This window comes from Sinohyriopsis cumingii, chromosome 9 (genome assembly GCF_028554795.1).
Source record: "Sinohyriopsis cumingii isolate HCF-2022 chromosome 9, ASM2855479v2, whole genome shotgun sequence".
Classification (NCBI taxonomy): Eukaryota; Metazoa; Mollusca; class Bivalvia; order Unionida; family Unionidae; genus Sinohyriopsis; species Sinohyriopsis cumingii.
Window position 1 is genome coordinate 23,583,495 of NC_142969.1, and position 21,394 is coordinate 23,604,888.

The following is a 21,394-nucleotide window of genomic DNA, read 5'->3' on the forward strand; positions in this document are numbered from 1 at the left end:
CAACTACCTTCAAATCACCACAGAGGTGCCAGCTGTACTTGTTATACTCAATGGAATTCAGTAGCTGCCTTAAGTTATCGTATGTCTCTTTCATGTGGACAGCATACGCTACTGGAATAGATGGAAGAATGTTTCCATTGTGCAAAAGCACAGCCTTGAGACTCAGTTTCGAAGAGTCCACAAATAGTCTCCATTCTTGTGGGTCATGAGTGATTTTTAAAGCATTCATGAGGCCCTCAATATCGGAACAGAATATCAGATTACTTTCCTTTCTGAAGAAAGGCTCCAATTGCTGGTGGCGCTTTCGATATGCAGTAATTGTGACATCTTCTTCTAGAAGATTCCATTGTTGGAGTCTTGATCCTAGCAATTCTGCCTTGTTCTTTGATAAGTCCAAATCACGAATCAGGTCATTTAGTTCTTCCTGTGTTATTCTGTGTGGGGTTGATGATGCACCACAGTGAAAATCTGGATCACTCCATGCTGATGGACCAGGAGAAGAACAGGTCGACTCACCTTTGTCTTCGTCAGATGAATCAAGAGAATATTCTGCTGGAGGTTCTGGAATAGGAAGTCCCTCACCATGTGGAACTGGTCTCAATGCAGACGGAATGTTTGGGTAGACTATTCTCGACTTCTTTCGCTTCGTTATTCCGCCGGAAAGAGGAGGAACCAAGCAGAAGTAACAGTCATTTAGGTGGTTGCTTGGCTCTCTCCACACCATTGGGACTGCAAACGGCATTGATGACCTTTTGCAATTCAACCACTGTGAAAGCTGTGTTGTACATGTAGCACAGCATATATGCGGAGCCCAAGGCTTGTCTTGGTCACCAACCTTGCATCCGAAGTAAAGATGATATGCCTTCTTCACTTGAGAATTGATACTTTTCTTCTGGTTGGCAAATGTCACTTCCCCACAAATATAGCAAAAATTGTCCGCGGTATTAACACACTTTCGAGGCATTACTGTTCTTTATTGTACGTAAATGGATAAAATAATAAGTTTTATGTAACAGTAGCTTGAACTGTCTCGCACAACGTCTAAAATATTTTAAATGCTGAACCTATCTGATTGGGCTTTATATAGTACACTGCTTACGTCAGCTTCAGCAGCCGCCTGGCATTAGTATAATAGGCCTACACATGTATAGTACACTGCTGACGTCAACTTACTTCAGCAGCCGCATGGCATTAGTATTGCATTGCATCAGAAAATGATGCAATCAACTGTGGATGATGTGGGCATGATGGTATTATGCAATGTTACATCATTATTCCGGATGTTGCTGCAGTCCTACTGGAGAAATTTACACAGTGAAACATAGAAAATGAGGTATATGAATATCTTCAAAACGAGAGCCAATACAAATTTTTCACGGTTATATTCGTGTTCGGCACACCAAAATACTACAGATTAGGGCCTTTTCAAGTCAGTAATGATTTCACTGTTGACCAGTGTAAGTATAAAAAAGAAAGAAGACAACAATCTTAGTACAATTTAACAAATAATGTATTTCCAGAGAACACAAAGTGAAAAATAAGAAAAATGAACTTACGATATTGCGAATTCAATCCAAAATAACCCAACAATTAATGACACAAGGCCTAGTAATAAAAAGTCCTGAATGAAACTCAGTTCAAGTTCCGAAGTGATCCAAAATTGAAGGCGATGACGTGTCTGTTATGCCCCAAGAAGTACTGATTTATCAACAGTCTCTTGTTGATTCACAGAAATATTATTCCAGGTTTGCATTCAGCATAACTTCCAGTGAATCCAAGAATTTTATCACATCATATTTGTATTTTCAGAGAAAATAATCACCTGAATTCATTAATTTGAAGAAAATAAAAATGCAGCCAAAAGTGGTCACAACACAACGCAACTTAAAGTGCTAGATGTTAAAGCACGACTGGTAAAATCATCGCAGTCACAAGATAATATAGTTCTCAGCTTGATGTTTGGTCCCAATTTGCATTTTCTGAAACCAACCATTCCCTAATGGAACGAAATCTTCTAGAATGATATAATGAACCTTGGTTATTTACAACAGAATGGTCTACAAAATTCACTTAGTAATCTTCAAAACCCTGACCGTAATTGACATATTTACTCCTTCTTTGTTTACCTGAATAAAAAACCTGATAATAGGCTCATACAAATATAGAATAATGAAACTGTTATTAGTTGTTTACGTAAATTAAATTTAAAAAAATAAAAATAAGTCAGTTAGGTCAAGCAGACATAAAGTCAATTTTGGACATGGTCAATTCAACCAAACAATATTACATTACAATAATATGTAATAAAATAAAAATAAATAAAAACAAACAGACAAACAATTAAATGAAGTACACATAACAGTAGTGTTTCCATTGTAATTACTGCATGAGAGACGTGAATTCGCATCATTATTCTTCATGGGTGTGGTAAGCTATAGGACGCATATTTTCAAATGTCAAAACAAGTTTAGATTGTCCTACCGTTCACTCAGAACCAACACTGGTTTCGTTGCATGTTGCAGGGGAACACTTGTACAGATTGCGGAATGTTTGTATAGTTGTATGCATACTTAACCGTTGGTATGGCACGTCGTGTTAAACCTGGCCATGCATCCATCTGTCAAACCATAGTAAAGGAATATGCTTAGGTAACTTTTATATGCGATGTAGTAGAATATGTGTATTGTACAAATACATTTCTGATCTCAGGTCTGCATGATGTGAACAGGGTCATTTCTTTGTTCAAAATGTCCAAATATATTAAATTGTGTTAACTTTATATCATTAGTTATTTGTTGCAGTACCACTGGAGATACAAAACGACATCGTGTTACATCAAGCGTAAGGAATAGAATGTCTCAGAGAACCTTCATACGATGTGCCTTTTGTGCACATAATACATTACATTAAATGCTTGCAGTGACTGTGCAGGTTGTATTTGTAATGACATTTGAAACGCATGGAAAATAAGATCCAACATGTGTCTTTTGTCGCTTCTCTTGCAGACAATTGAAAAAGGATAAATGAGAAAATATGGATTTTAATATCTTGCTACGTTCCAATTTTCAACAATTCTACGGTTTACGGTCTAGGGGCCTAACATTACGGCCATTTATAATATGATGTTTGCACCATTGCATTATGTTTGAAACGTTCGTTATCATCTTCGTCCAAATACTGTTACACGGACAAGAACGTCTTTCTGAATAACAGTCGAGATTTTTTTTTTCTGTTTCAACTGAGTTAATATTAGTTTGTATATATTCGTTGGAAACAGGAAACTTGATGAGCTGTAAAAACAACCCTTGATGATTGTCTCACCTGGTGTGGCAGTCAACGATGGAATATTTTCGCGTGTTAATGCGATTACTCAAGTTGGAAGTTTTATATAATCTTGATCCCAACGGATGTTATATACTTGACCTTTAACAATATTATACTTGAGTGTACAAGACAGTCTAATAACTCTTTGTTTAAACAGATATTCGTCAACAAGTGGAACAAAATTGCTTTTGTTAGGTCATCAGTCACTTTGTAAAGTCCAAACCCTCATCACCGCAGCCAGGATACATTACATATATATGTATATATATATATATATATATATATATATATATATATATATATATATATATATATATATATATATATATATATATATAATGCTAAATCTAAAACTCGTTCGCCTTTAACATATAATGTTTAGGAGCTAGGAAGCCATCCAATTCAGAACTGAAAATAATTCGGTCATCGGTCATACCAAGTTTTTCATCCTTTCCTTCGCTGGTTAGTATGCTTGTAGATGCATCCCTTGAACATGTTACACTTTGGCGATCTTTTCATCTACGTATTGTTTTGTTGTAAGATTCGTATAATCAACATACCCTTTGATATACGAAATTAACACACCAGCGTCTCTGTTCCCGCTGTTTTCAGTCATTTCAGCCATGTTCGTTGCGACACCGTCTTTTCACCTGACAATACTTACTTAAATGTCAAAATTAAACGCTTATATTTATTAGTCTGATCTTCAAAAATAACAAGCTCACCTGGTTCCATGTCAACATCATCAGGACTAGTGAACGTTGTCTAATCCCATCTGGTGGCATACCTGGTCAGATGCACACCAGCACGGTGCAATATCGACATTACCTAACGTCTTATCTGTGCAACCATTGGAGTCGCTAATAGCAAAGTTTGTTATTGTTGCATTTATTTCACCACTGACTTAGATAAGTGTAACGTAACCGAGGTGTTATTGTGTTTGGCCACATTATGTTGAGTGACTTGTATATGGGTCAACCACACGGCGACATCTCCAATCAATTATGTTCTTGAAAGTTTCGATGTCATCCCACAATTGACCTTTATTGCATTACGAATATTTCTCAGCTGATTGTCACTAAGACGCCATTAACTTCGTGTATCAATTGACCACTTGCACGCTCCATACACAGGCTCTTGTTGGAATGAATCACAGCATAACATTTGAAATTAGCACCAGCTGGTGATATACGTTTAATAGAATGCATGCCACTAAAAGGGTTGTTTGATTAACACCAAGTGTCTCAATGAAAACTAAAAGCTCGGGTACTACGTCCGACATTCTTGTTGCGAAATATGCAAACCAACGTTCTCGTTTTGATGCCAGTCCATGTAAAACAACAAATTATGATATGCACGTGCACTATGAGGAATGTTTTCGTTAGTCGAGTCGAGTGTTTTCAGGACGTTCATGATGAGCTTTTAACTGCAGGAGCTTCAGCCATTTCCTAAGGTGTTAAATATCCCTTACTATGGATTTGAGTATTAGTTCGGTTGAGAAGCCGAGGAATGACTTGTAAAACATGTAACAAAAAAACACAAACTTAAATCGAAGTTTCGTTGGAATGCATCATACAGATTTAGCGAAGAGGCCAAAAGAGCTGTTATATTCGTTTCCAGAGACTTCCGTAGAAAGACACAACAAGATTGGTTATCTTAAGAATTATTTTCGGACTGAAACAGAATAAGGAAGACCAAGCTTTTAAGCCGAAAAGAGGTTTATTTAATATAGTTCAAAGCAAATATTGTCTATGCAGTCGAGTGAATCCCCTGGTATATCTTATGCATGCGAGGTTTGCTACATAAATTAAATTTCTGATGGTAGAAGCATTGAATATTCGAGCAATAATGAAGATATATAAGACCAAATCAATTATATAAATGTTTTGGAGTAATAATATTAACATTTAATCCGAACTCACCGATCTTTGCAATATCGATGAAATTGTGGTAAAACGGGGGCAGAAGAGGAACGAAGCAAACACTAAAACCAAAATTCAGAAGCTATTATTAAAAGTGATGAAGCACAAACGTTTGAACAATTTACAACGATACAATATATTTTCGATGTTGTTGCTTTCATAGGAACGAAGTCTATTCGTGTAATACTCAGTGTAATACTCAGTGATGGATCTATTAAGTTACGCTGGGCTGATGATATGTTGGAACGAATGTACGCTTACATTTGCAACGTTATATGTTGATTCCGAAAAGAGGAAGCCCATTTGTTTGAGGAAGCCTGATTAAAACGTTCGCGTAATGTATTCTATATAGGCATAACCTCGTTATTATTGTATCTTTTGATGCTGATAAAGAGAAAAAAGGGTATCTAGTATGTTCAACATAATGAGAAAAGTTTGTAAATTGATGAGTTCCGTGATGTGATTTAATAAAATCAAACATATGTGAAAAGTCCAATGACATTGGAACTCAGCAAATGCAAACGTGTATACTACGAAACATTTGAGCTATGCGGCAGAACATGTCATTAGTAATACTGTAAAACACATTTGCAGGTGTTACGTACTGGATACAGTGCTCGACCATATCTATCTTAGATGTGACATTTAAGTCAATCATATAATCAACCTTGCCGACCACGTGGATCTGTTTGTGAATATATCACGCGAGAAATCAAAGATTGGCAGTGATACTTGTGACTGTATAAACACTCAAGACCCGTGATTACACAACCACCTGTGAATTACCAAACATATACAGAAATAAATTGAATAATAGCTAGGTTGAAGCGATGCAGTTTGTCATTCTGACAGAGTACAAAAAGTAAAACAATTCTATTAATTTCCTTTTGTAAATATGCCAACTGTGCATCAATTAAAACAAATCATACAACATCATATAATGCGAATACACACCTGAATTATTGAGAGTTGCAATGGATCAACTTGTTCATCATCGGTTGCTAGTCCACCACCGATTGTCAATACGACAACAAGAGCGATGGTAGCACTGAAACATTTTGCACTTTAAGGTAATATAATAAAAGCAAGAGGTCAAAGAAAAGCTGACGCTTGCATTATTAGACCCGTTGGAGTAAACCTTTCGTGGTAGTTAAAATTAACAAGACCGTCCTTTGGATGAACAAACACACATTGCATCTGTTATTGCTACTGAATTTACCAAGTATGTTCATGAACGATTATAGAAATCACACATGCCTGAATTAAAATTTCATACGCGATGACATAAAAAAAATGTACGATTATCCCCCATATATATATATATATATATATATATATATATATATATATATATATATATATATATATATATATATATATATATATGTATATGTATATATAAACCAGATAAAGACGCTCGACTACTGTCAACAAATATGGTTTCTGGAATTACATTATCAGTATTACAAAACTCTAGCCACTCTGAACATAAAGATGTTACTTTTAATGCGCATTTGGTTATGGCGCTTAGTTGTGGCAAAGATGGATTTAAAAGTACTACACCGTGGATTCACAGCGCTGATGTTACAATTCTGAACCACGTCGACATCCTGAAAAAATTTGAAACACTTAACCCAGGTAATTCTGTTATTGTGATAACTTGGAATGAAGGCTTTATCTGCTTTATCTGCTTACACTATCCCCTCATGGATAATGTAGATGAGCCCAGATTGATTGGCTGCGCTGAGAGACGTGAGTGATTAAAATGTTTAAGTTCGGTATCGCATTACAAAAACTATACTTACATGCTTGTATATAAGACCGTACAACTTCTCACTGACCCTGACTTCTAGTGTGGTGGGATTAGTGAAGAACTCTTGACGACAATGATGTAACAACCCGGCAAACCCATTCTCAAATATACTGCAGTGCAAAGAAAGATGAATGTCCCTTATATGTCCTTTGACTTTCAATCTCTGAACGTTCCGATGTAATGCCCTGTTTTTCCATGCTCTGCTTTTAAAGACGCGTCACCAGCAGACATCATTATGACCCGTCCTAACATGTATCAGTAATCCGCTACTACTCATTGTTGGATATGTGGAGGAGCTTTTAGCTTCACCAATAAAAACTTCCTTGACCATGGTCACATCAAAGGTCGTTCATAGAAGCAGCGCCCAGCTCACATAAGTCACAGCTGAGAATTTACCCAGTAAAACAAAAATTCGTTTAGTGCTTCATAAGCTGTGTGGGTATGGTCGCTTGATCATTAAATCCGTAGGCACGGTATCAAACACACAAATAAGTGTTCTTCCAAACAACATGAAAATTACATGTAAAATGTAGTTCATTGATTCATTACATTTGTCATTGGACAGGTTAGTGACGAATCTAAAGGTTGAAATATTAAAATTACCTGTCGATACATTGCCTGGGTGCTAGCAGCCTGGACGCTAACGACCCCAAACATCGACCTGTTAAAGAGAAACCGTTGCAACCGTACGAGTACACGAGTGAGTGGAATACTTTTGCAGAAACTCAGTTGCTAAATATTTACCCGTTTAAATCATCTGTGACTCGAAAAGGCATTTCTCCCAATTACAAACGAGCATCAAATGGCAGTCGTTTACTAATCCGGATGGAGATTTACTTAATGCACCAAACTAGTATAAAATCTTCGGATGGAAAACAATATTGTATTACACGTGCAAAACCGGCAGATGTACATGCGATTGGGAATGAGTATAACCAAGGTCAATCGATTGTTTAAATTGCATCAACACATATTCCTGGCATCAGAGATACAAATGCATAAAGATCTGCCCATCGATTACGTACACGATAACGTGGAATACATTAGAGACCTTTCTGATGGATCTCATTAGGTGTTTGTGCATCAGATCAAGCACGTAAACATGTTTAGCACTGGTAGTAAAACTTTCATAGATTTTCTTTGGCTAACCATACTCAAGCTACCATAATAGTAACTTTATCAAGCTTGCTAACGTTTCCGCGTCGGCTTCACCTTTACCATAATTAGTATATTTTTATTTTTATTTACTGCTTTTTGTGGCCATTGTTTGCTTGTTTCTTTACATCGGAAAAATACTTTTCACGAGTGGACTATTGTCCATGAGGATTTCAACCTCATAAAATAATCTTGGCTTTCATACCTCCTTTGATGATCCATCTTCGTATTTAGTTGCTGAATAAAATCTGCTTCGTGGTGTCGACGTAGACATATATATTTGATGCTTGCTAAGTGGACATGTCGGTAACATGCATTATCAACAAGATTTACTGGTGCTTCACCAGGCTTTGGTCGGTTGTTGTTGGAACCAAGGGGTTAATTAAGCATGTTACTTGACCCACATTAATTGTTACCAGGAATAGTGTTATCACCAGGATATTTACCTCACTGTGTTCCTGGTAGTTATGTTAATGGCAGTTATATTATTGCATCAGCTGTATCAGTGTTGGGCTTTATGCAAACCTGAAGTTTTAGTTCCACCGATATATATGGAAGGTCTAGTAAACGTAGACTTCTTTTCTCTCGATCAAACAAGAGTTCCAGTAATCTCAGCTCGTCCATTCCGTGCTTAAACTCGGGTGGGTTGGAGCTGCTTAGTCTTCGTCTGAGATCGCTTTTCATCAGCTAGCAAACACAGTGTGTCTTCGCCGGCTTTTAGACTAGTGATCAGAGCATATCGCCAGCTGGACCTGTCTAGAGCAAGCTCTTCCCAGGTGCTGACATCGATGTCAAGGACTTTCATTCGCGGTTGCAGTCATCTATGAAGAGGATGTCACCGCCCGATCGACCCTGTGCCAGAGGCAAGTTTCGAAAAAAGAAGGCCTTTGGTGATCCGTGCGTCATCCATACGGCGTACATGGCCCAGCCATCTGATGCGACGTTGGCGAAGAAGCGTGACCATGCTAGGAATCTTGGCACGTTCAAGCACCTCGTTGTTCGTTACTCAGTCGCTCCAGGTGATCTCGAGTATGCGTCAAAGGCATCGTATGGGAAAGGCTTTCGGTCTTTTCTCTTGTGAGGAAGGCATGGTACACGTTTTACTGGCGTACAGGAGAGTTCTTAGCACTCTGGCACGGGACACGGAGATCTTAGTGTTCAGAGTCAGCATGCTCTTGTTCCACACTCTCTGCGACAACCTAGAGAGTTTTTTAACGCCTTTCTGATTTGCTTGTTGAGCGCAGCATCGACCAGGAACTTGTTGGTGATGGTAGAGCCGAGGTACGTAAACTGACTGACTACCTCAAGTTCGTAGTTGTTGATGACGATGCTTGGGGGGTCCGCGCACTGAGCGATCACGTTAGTTTTCTTTAGGCTGATGGTCAACCCAGACTCATCGCAGGCTTTCCCTTTTTTATTCTGTAATTATAAGACAGGTAATTCTATCTAAAACATAAATTAGATTTGCACTATGTCATGTCTAATAAGGGTTAATAGAAACCCCACTAAGTATAATACTTGCACAGTTAAACATAAAATATACACTGTTTATTTTCGTTTAATTAGGTTACAAGCGAACATATATAAAATAATCTACATCTAAACTATGTGAGAGCATTTCAAGATTTATTTAGTTTTGTTATAAATGAAAGACATTATGAGTGAATATATAGAACCTAATCTTCTGATGTACTGCTTCATGGAAGATCGGAGTCTGTGTTTTTGTTTCAAGTAAACTAAATGTAATAGGAAAGAGGCATAACAGTCTTTGGAGAGGTCCTGCCTGATATCAGATTATGGTGTACATTTTCCTCATTTGGGTATGATTTGTACATAATCAAATATGGCATTTCAATTTCATTTTCAGCTGCTTATGTGCATTATCATTCCCCCTCTAATTCCACACTGGGTCACATTTAAGGAGAAAAACGATAGTGAACCAGATAATGGTGATGTTACAACTTCAGACTTTGAGCAGGAAATGCCAGCTAACAGTTTTCTTGAGGTAACATATTTGTAGTCTTTATGCCTGCTACTGATTACAAATATAAAGAACCAGGCAATTCTTGTTTGGGAACAACCCATCCATAAACCATAAATTGGAAATCTGAATAAAAGTAATTTTGCTTTTGTACAAATCTATACTCAAGACATTAAGAAAATGATGTTTTATGTAACCTTCAATATTGTGTCTGCAAATTTAATATGGTAACCTGGAAATTCTGCCAACAAGACACAATGCTGACAGTCCTGCAACTCACATATCAATTATTAAAAATTACTGTATTATTCAATGTAGAATAGACAGAGAGAAGCACCGATTAAGCTGCATGGTTATCTCCTTCAGGAGCCCATTTTCTGATAATGAGGAAGTTGATAATTAAGCTAATGTTAACAAGTTCATACTTCTAATAAACATGATGCAATACAGATAATGACAAATCAGCTGCAGAGAATATTAACATATTGGCAATGCCTCACAACCTTGTTCCACAGTAGTTTAATATTACATTTAGTGTAACTGATCTTAACTTTTTTGTCAACACTATTTAATTGGAATGTTTAACATCATTCATTTTATTATTTTTTGCAGTTTGCACAGTGTTCTTTGTTTATTCTTATATGAAAGTCAGTGCTACTGTACTTCCCTCAATGAAAAGAACAATAACGAAAGAGAACAGTATTTTTTGTAGCAAATCTTATTCATACCTGATTGATGCGAAACAAAATCACACAAGTACCAATACGTAACCCATTCATGCGTACTCATTAACACATTCTACGATTCCTAATTCATATTTGATAAATCAATTCTAGCGATTCCTGCATTAACATAGAAAGCAAAACTTAGTCCTAAAGTATAATGGCTATTACGTTTCCCAGTTACATGTCGTTTCGGCTTTTAAGAAACGATATCTTACGCTGAATTGGACGAATGCAATAAATCACGTTCTCTGGTGACGGTGCTACGAGAGTTAATGTTACACTTTCTTTTACAAGCGGTCATGTAAAATTAACCACATAGTTAGACATCCCTCCGCTTTCAGAGAAAATTGAACACCATGTTTAATAAGACACTTAAATTGACGAATACCTGATTACTTTAATGAAATTGGATGGTTTGTTATATGAATTAGACGCTTTTAAAAGCTAAGGTAAAGTTAAACAGAGATAATTAAAGGACAGTGACAACGGCTACAGCATTTGACTTTCAAATGAATTTGTAAATACCGCAAATTGCTGACTCTAAGCGGAGAGACATTAAACGAAACGTGCACCCGTTGATTTCGTTCCCATCTAGATCAGTGATGACAATACATTCACAATGAAAACTATCAACAATACCAGCTTCACACATGTGGTCTGCTGATTTTTTAATTATATTAAAAATACGTTATAGTGAAATAAACTTTCGATTTGTCTATTAATATTATTGACGAATCAAATTCTTTTAATAAACCTGAGGATAAAAGTGATAAACATTGTATCATAAAGGTAGACGTATCACGTTGTTTGACAGTTCGACCGCTCAGGTGGCCTAGTGGTTAGAGCGTCCGCCTCGGAGATCGTGGTTCAATCCCCAGCCGAGTCATACCAAAAACTTATAAAAAGGTTACAAAACAGCTGCCTCACTTTAAGAGGTTAGTGTTAGGACTTGTCGGCCTGGTGTCAGGATAATGTGACAGGGTGGGACATCATGTTACATGTGTGATACATGATGCCACAGTGCTAGACATCACTATAAACTACAACATTGCAGACATCGTAGCGATATGAGTGAACATATGTTAAAGCTACGTTAAAAACCCTAATCACACGTCTTTTTTACAATTCTGTTGAGACCTTTGTATTACTCGGGTGCACTCAGGGTACCGTATGTTTGGTACATTTAAGATATTGCTACTGTTCAAGCAGAAAATATAAATGAGTAAATCAATATTGTTTAGAAGTTCCTTCTTTAAAATATCCTTAAGGTCTTAAGTGCAGGCAAACCGATGACGCAACTGAACAGTATATATCTTAGCCTAACCTCGTTTCTGTGCATGGAGTTTATCAGAATGTTGTACAAAATCTTGCATACAAATCTAAATGCATGACTATTTGTTTTCCATTAAAAATCATAAAAGACCGCGTGAGTAGCAATGGGATATACAATAAAAAGAAACACACAGAAGTTCAGTGTTATGAATTTGAGGAATAAATTCATTTCTCACGGTGTTAGATCATTACCTCTCAGCCTTACAGCGTTGACCCGCCAATCCTAATAACACACACACACACACACACACACACACACACATATATATATATATATATATATATATATATATATATATATATATATATATATATATATATATATATATATATATATGCATATTATATGAGTTGATGGCTTCGTAATGTAATATATATATCAAGCCGCACAATTAACAAATCTTTTATTATACAAAGGCAGATTACCCCAAATTTAATGGTTACTTATTTTTCTTGACATTTCTAGGAAGATCAAGCGACGGACGAATCTAGTCCTAATGTGAGTTTACAACAAAGCCATCCTTCCCTTCAGTCGTAAGTAATTGTACTGGTGCATCAGAAGTCAGTAAAAAAAGCCATCATGCATAGGGAAAGGATAGGACTAATCCACGTAAGAGTCAAACTTTAAAATCATACCTGAGGCTGTATCGAGTAATTCGCAGACAATTATGATCCAGAGGGTGTACGTTTCCATCCTACAATTAAGCATAATGATTAATTCTTGAAAATGGCATATTGTAGATATTGATGTAACTCTCATAAACCAGAAAACGTCCGAACACAGATTGATGTTTGCTTTTTTTCTAAGATAGGGTGCTAATAATTAGGTTTACTCTGACATATAAACTTTCCATGACGTTCCAACACATTTTAGCTTTCAGAGAAAAGTGAATAAAATTGCTACGATAATGATAATACGCATCGTCTGAATGTGTATTGACGAGAACATGAGAACTGATGCAGTCAATAAGTAAAGTTCACTTTTGTACCTAAGATTAATCTACCCATACAAGAAATAATAAAATAGTCATTGATTCACTGATTATCTAGAACTAATTTACACTTCAACAATAACAGCGAGAATACGAATTTGTAAAAGCAACTAACCAACAACTTTTTCGACTCGGAATGCACTCAAGAATCCATACATTTAGCAGTTTCCATCACTGCAAAATGATCTGTTTGTCGCACACTGAACTTCAGCCAAGTTTTAGTACGTAACTACATTAAAATTAATGCAATTAATTTATTTTGCTTTTTGTGAAAGAATGTTGAAGTAATGAATGCAAGTTTGAAGATTTTCTTATCCATCTCTTGTTAGCTTAATGTACATAGTGTTTAAAAGACGATATCTGCCGAGTATAAAAGACGGTCATAATCAAGCTTAGCGCACGAACGCATAAAAGGAAAAGAAGAGGGTTAACGCCATAGAGATCAGAGGTCAGAGTAATTGTTTACACTTTAGTTAGATGGTCAATGTTTAAAGTTTTGTTTTGCCTATAATTATTATCTACTGTTGTCATGATTGAACTTTGATTAGACAGTGATGGGACATAAAAGCTTCGTTAATGTAAGGTTTGTAGCAGCCATCCTCAGATTTTGACAGTAATTAAAAATCAGATTATCATATTGTATGTAAATATTATTTAGAACCTTCATGCACTTTATATATGTCAACGAGCTGGCAATCAATCCGATTGTAGGGTTTTTTAATTAACAAGTAAGTTCTTAATACTCTACTAATAATAGTGTTTATTTGCTATATAGGCCATTGGACTATGATACAAATGCATACATCATGCGGAACAAAAATATGTTATAGTAAATAACAAACGAACATCGTATTTATAACAAGTAATATACATGAAAGTAATGATTATTGTTATTTTCGGATATTGGTGAGATACAAGTATCTACTGTACAGTAATCAAACAGACATATTTAAGGGTAAACCTAAAACTTGTGTGCAAGATTTGTGAGATTGACCTAAAGTCTTGTGTACCAGGGGTCTTTGATGAAACGGTTTCTCTAATCTTCAAAACGTTTATAGTAAACATTGCTAAATTAGTTATCATAATTTTGCTAGTATCTATGGATATAAAGGACCTACATTTATTAAAAGTTTGATTTTTATAGCCAAAGGTGAGCAAGTATTTTCGTCATATTTCTCCATATAGCGGACAAGTATTGATGCAATGAAATTCATTTTCGATGTTAACTTTACAAATTTGACACAATCTTTCCTCATAGCAGATGCGTGCATATCTTCCCGTACTAGCTCTGATTGTCAAGTTCCCCACTCTAAGCATAGTGATTATATATAATATACTCAACTTTAATAGATTAAAGTTAATGTAATATTGGTTTTAGATATTAATTGCTTACTTTCTATGAAGATTTATATATTTAAGTTAAAGACATCTGTACGTCACACAAAATATACAGGAATTGAATGCATAATTCATCAATTCATCATTTGACACATTATTGCATATATATATATATATATATATATATATATATATATATATATATATATATATATATATATATATATATATATATATATATATATATATGTATGTATGTATGTATGTATGTATACAAGTATACATACATAAAACACACATGTATAATAATGATTATTATTATCACTTTTATTATTATCATTTGTAAATACATATTCGCTCATAGGACAAGGCCAGCCTCATATAAAATAACTCTGATCTGATTACTGCATTTGTATGGGAAATTATGATCGAGATTTTCGAATGGAAATACTGTACGACCTTGGGAGTGCAGTATATCCATCCGACAAAACGACTTCATATTTTCCCATACAAATGCAGTAACATTTTTATTATATGCTCATTTTTTTTATTCTATCTAAGGCTTAATTATATTAACAAAATACACTACGAGAAACAAAGTAAATGAATGCATGCCGTATTCCAAACTAAATGCACAAGTGCAGATTCATCATTACACAACAACAGCATTATTACTGCACGCATAACTTTGCCCATATAAACTTGAACTTAGCCGCGCGCTCGACATAACGTTCGAAAGAAAATGGCGTGTCTAGTTTAAATTGAATTTTGGAGTCATATTGTGAATGAATGCGCATTGCAACAACTTTTCCATTTGATCTGGAATGAATAGATTTTGGTATTTTTTCGATTCTATAAAATTTGATGATTATAGGCTGGATTTATATGAGACAATTCCAGATGAAATACATCGGATTGAAGAAACAGGGAGAAGCGTGTTGACATCTGCAAATGTGTTTCTGTTTCTGGCATTGAATGTTTGAAATCATAATGTGGGGAAAATATGAAGTCTTTCAGTTGCAAATATCAAAGAGACGCTTTGGAATTTAATGCTGATTTCATTTTAAGGGCAATAAGGAGGATTTAATTGCACTGATATTCGAAATTACTTTACAATTTCGAAATGTTTAATCACGTTTGAGAACCTATGTCATGGCTCATGTAATTACGATTTCCAGAACTAAGAAAGTACATTTTTATGAAATTCAGGATGTAAAACTGTAAGTATATGTTTTGCCATTCTTGTCACCAGCTAAAGAAGACAGTATATGTTTTGTCACTTGTATGTCAGTTATAAGGACCAATTCTTGTGTCTATAGTATACCTAACTTAAATTGTATCAAAAAAGGTAACGCGCAATTTCCCAAAGCAGCTGATATGTGGCAGTCCACGAAACATCTGCTTTACTTCATTTTGAAACAAATTTAAAGAACCACAACGTAAAGCACCTAGTACGCGAGTGTACATGATTTGTTTACAAATCAAAAGTGATGGCGTCTGTGTCCATTGTTTGTTTGCAATAGAAATTAGTTCCTTTATGCACGTAAATGCAATATGTGTATTTGCATGCGAGTTCAGTATCGGGTAATATTGCACGAATCTGACAATGTAAAGTTAACGGAGAAAACAATGAGCATATAATACTATGGTTTATATTGTTTGTGCTATTCATAAATAGTGGCAGACTGCATAGACCCAGATCAGTATACATATTTTGACTCGAGACCTTGCAGACTGCAGTTTTACTTTCATGAAAGTATGAATTTCAAAGAAAACAATTAATTTGCTTTTAGACAGGAGACAAAAGATGATATAGGAACTGATCTCAGAGAGGAAACGAGGGATGATTCAGATGATGATATCAGAGATGAGTCGAATGATGATTCAGGAAGTGATAATAGAGAGGTGACGAAAACTGTGCAAGAAACAATGTTAGTCAAATATTTCAAAAGAATGAAGGAGATGATCCTACTTTTCTACAAAGCACCTGTTGTTACATTCTTATTACATGTGGTAGGTTCAGTATTTTTCTTTATATATAGGATATTGGCAACTGTTATTAGCAGAATGGACTGAGACGTCCTACATATCTTGCACCGGCAGATAGGTTTTACACACTTACTTTTCTATTCATATTTAAGTTTGCTGCTTTCTGGCTTCAAATAATTCTATGACTATAGCAGTTTGTGCATCAGCTTTTGTTTTATGATTCATAAAAGTTAGAAAAAAGAATGTATTGTTTAGTCAAATTTAAAGTACAAGAGCACACGACCTCGTCTCAGTCGTCTCATAAGTGCATCCATTTTTTACCAATCTACACTACACCAAGACGCTAGAAATGAACTCCAGCACATGGACACCGAATGAAGAAACATTTATTTGAAAATAATTGGAATTTTATGAAATCAATCTTTTTTTACTTTGAGTATAAATGTATGATATATCTATATTAAATTAAAAAATTGTGGCAAAGAGATTAGTTTTGAGGTTAAGAGCGTTGAGCGTTAAGGGCGCTGATTAAACCAGACAGAGGCCGCTTATCTTTCATAAATGTACATTTTGTGGCGACGAAGTTAGTTAAATGCAATTATTAAATGTTTTTTGATGAAAGGAATACATCATCCATGATTTTGAGTCGTCATTTGGCTGGTTGTATTCCTGATATGCAACATCCTACTCTCCTGGAGTTAACACAAAAGTGAAACATCTCAGTAGCACCGACAGAAGAATACAGGAACAAAACTATAATTTTCGAAATACGTTACACAGCAATATTGTAAATGATAAAGTAATTGACCACATATGGGCATCAGTCAGAATGAAAAGCCGTTCTGGTAACGTTTGTTAAATCTTACAATTGTTACTAGTCTATGCTCTTAAAATAAGAAACAGAAAAGAGTGAAAGATATCAAGCTTTGTAAAACTTAAATGTATTTCCAAGAAGACAAAGTGAAAATAAGAAGAAAGAACTTACGGTATTGCGAGTTCAATCCGAAAATAATGCAAGAATTACGTAAGTCCTATTAATTTTATGTTCTTAAAACAATTCAGTAAACGTCTGGAAAAAATCCCGAAAACTGAAGGCGATAACATACCTGTAATAGATTTTAGTGTGTTTATGTGTCAGCAGTATTTTGTTGAGTTACAGTAATATCATACAAGGATTGAATACACTATAAATTCAAGTGAATGTCTTTATTCAAGAATTGTATCACAGAAGAGTAAATAATGACCGTAACATAATTGTAATCGAGTGTGTTTTTGGATTAAATGAATAACGCAAACATAATGTGATGGACGATGGAAATTTATAAAATGAAATATATATATTATAAATACAATGATTTTCTCACGCTCTCAACATACGATTGATCCAATCACTCAACACAAACATACAAACATTCACAAGTTGAAAAACGAATATATGGAAAGATGGATTCAAATAACCTCATGGACTGTAAATACGTTTCAATTAATAATATGCACGCAAGAGAGATTCACATGATTTCACGTACGGAATACGATTAAGATTCAAATAATCTAAGGGAATTCAGTTATGTTTCAAATAATATTAGGCAATGTAAGCGAGATTTACATAATCTCCTATATTATGCAATATAAGCGAGATTCACATAATTACCAGTAATACAACTAAGATTCAAAATAATCTCATGCAATTGAAATTTACTCAGTTTAAACATCAGTTGGAACAAACATATGCCTCTTGACACATGTACAGTCGTATGATTCATAAACTCATGAACTACACAGTTTCACGGAGTCCATGGGTTGGCTCACACATTTATCGCCCGCTCACACCCTAAACGGATCCACCACATGCACAGACATACGTATAGACATACGCACATACAGCACACAACACCCTTGTATTATCTACGTCTACATTCGTGGTTCCACCACGTGTACAGACATACGTATACACATACTTATAGACAGCAAGCAGCACTAAACAGCTACAGTCACCCCTACACAGCTACAGTCAGCTCTAAACAGCTACCGTCACCCCATAACATCTTCAGTCAGCTCTAAATTGCCATGAACAGCTTCAGTCAGTTCTGAACAGCCCTGAACAGCTTCAGTCAGTTCTAAACAGGCCTGAACAGCCCTGAAAAGCTACAATAAAACCAAAACTAGTCATAATAATGGGTTTTGAAGGAGTCTTTATATATATCCAATAAATTAAACTCTAATAGCCTGCAATTCAAAGTTCACATCATTTCAAATCTGCATATTTATAAATGCATCATTACACGATAGGACATCAAAACCTGAATAAGCTTGATATATCAAATAAAATATGAATTTAACACTTACCCCTATGGCTGGAGAACACAATGGAGAATGTTCACTCCTTGACAAGATCCAAAACGACCAGTGTCGGTTAGAAATGTAATCTACCTTAAATCCATAGGAGAGTGAGTAAAACTCAGGGTAAAATACTCGTGCATATCGTGGTTTTAATGTATCTCGTCGCACGTAATTTTCGACGAGAAACATGCTAGTGTTCACCCTTGGTAACGTTGTACACATGTACCACGAAAAATGGTCAAGTCGTTCTAAGGTAAAACCAAGTTATTTCTTGCCTTATTCTGTGACAGTCACCTGAATTCAATAATTTGAACAAAATATATTCTAGCCCGAAATGCAAAAAATACTGAACAACTTGATTCTGCTAAAACTTAAAGCAAGAAAGACCAAGTAATTACAGTTGCAACCTTATTTAGTTCTCTACTTTACCTCAGGTTGCAATAAGCATTTTCTAAAAAGAAGCCTTTACAGTAGCATGTAATAATAAAGTTAATAAGCATATAACACAATTGGTTGTGGTTTTGTGGGTTTAATGCCATTTTCCAGTTCGTGATAAGCTATAGATGGCGGACATTATGTCTGGTGGAGAATGAGTCGGGGACAAACTACTAACCCACATGAAGCTACTGAAAAGCTTTCTCGTCTTCTTTGGCCGAAGCCGAGAATCCAACCCACACAGACAGAGATGAAGTGTCAGTGGTCTGTAAAGATGAGCGCTTTAGACCACTTGGGCACCATGAGTTCCTATCACTGATGTGGACTTTCAACAAATCTGGGTGATGCGGATCTTGATAATAAAACAACAGCATGACATCATCTCAATAGAAGATGACCTAGGCCATAGGCAGTTTAGGCTGTTATGGGTATGACTGATATTGGATTCACCTCCGAATACATTTAAATCGATAGTTATGGTCAATCTTCTAAGGAATATTGATTACAATGCTTAGCAGAAAATTACCTACATTGGCATGAGAAGATAATTTGTGAAGGAATTTCTGCCTCTACCACTGTCCTTAATTATACTTCTGAATTAAAATAAATTCAATTTATCTGCTCAGAATAAATGAGCGTTCATGTAATCAGTATATGTAATTATCATTTTTAATTTGATTATATCACAGGTAACTTTTTCACAACATGTAATACTCATTATAGGTCTGAAGGTTCTGTTTGCAGATGGGTTTATAGTACACATAATCAAATATAATACACGTAGTGTTAAAGCTTTTGTAATGAAATTCAAGTCTGCACATATGTGATAGTTGTCATATGGATATACTGGTTCCCTGTTTTAGAAGATTTGTCAATGTTTAAAAGTAGACTTACTAAATAGAACCTGTCTGGATCTCAACTCACAACAGAGAGACAGTCTGAAAATGCAATATTAATCATATACCATGAATATGTTCAGAATGACACATATTAATACATTTATTTTCAGATATCCTATATGGCTTTTCTGTGTTTGTTTAGCTACATTCTAATCAGCAAGTTTGACCAAAATCTGTCAGTGGAGGACATTATACTGATTGTATGGGTTTTGAACATTTCAATTGAAGAGATAAGACAGGTTTGTATAATATTGCAAAACTTAGTTTAGGTTATCTCCCCTGAATAAGAATTTGTAATCTCTGAAAACGAATCGATTATTTTTGTTAGTAAGACATAACATGCGATATAATAATTATAGGTTACTGCACTGGTATGGGAAAATATGAAGGAGATTTCTGGATGGAAATACTGCACGACATTGGTAGCGCAGTATATCCATTCAACAAAACAAGTTCGTATTTTCCCACACAAATACAGTAAACTTTTTATTATACGCTCATTTTCTTATTCTACCTAAGGCTTAATTATGTAAACAAAAATACACTACACAAAACAAAATAACTGAATGTATCATATTCCAAACTAAATACACAAGCGCAAATTCATCATTACACAACAGGAACAGTATCAATGCGCACATAACTCCGCCCAGATAAATCTGAACTTGGCCGCACGCTAGATATAACTTTAAAAAGAAAATGGCGTTGTGGTCTACTTATAATTGAAAATTTAGTAATATGGTGAATGGATGCGCATTGCAACAACTTTTCCTTTTGATCTGAAATGAATAGATTTTGGTGTTCTTTGTCGTTTCTACGAAATAATGTGATTATGGACTGGACTTATGTGCCAATTCTATATGAAGTACATCGGATTTCAGCGACGACGGAGCAGCGTGTTGACATCTGCAAGTGTTTTTTTTTTGTTCTGCCATTGAATGTTTGAAATCATAATGCTGGAAAATATGAAGTCTTTCAATTACAATTATCAAAAGGACGCTATGGAATTTAATGTTTATTTAATTTTGAGTGCAGTAAGGAGAATGTAATTGCGCTTGGAATATAGTCGAAATTATAGAAAAATTTCGAAATGTGTCATCAAGCTTGAGAACCCATGACATGGAGTATGCTATTCGGATTTGCAAAACT

General features: G+C 35.3%; 1 protein-coding gene across 1 annotated transcript in view; it reads left to right on the forward strand.

Annotated features, from left to right (window-relative positions):
• Window positions 1–21,394, forward strand: part of LOC149791398 (transient receptor potential cation channel subfamily M member-like 2) — a 46,248-nt gene that overhangs the window by 14,030 nt on the left and 10,824 nt on the right. Inside the window, exons 5-8 of the mRNA XM_089969192.1 lie at window positions 10,082–10,219; window positions 12,719–12,786; window positions 16,376–16,595; window positions 20,356–20,484. Of these exons, the coding sequence (XP_089825318.1) occupies window positions 10,082–10,219; window positions 12,719–12,786; window positions 16,376–16,595; window positions 20,356–20,484 (555 nt within the window). The remainder of the gene's footprint in view (window positions 1–10,081; window positions 10,220–12,718; window positions 12,787–16,375; window positions 16,596–20,355; window positions 20,485–21,394) is intronic.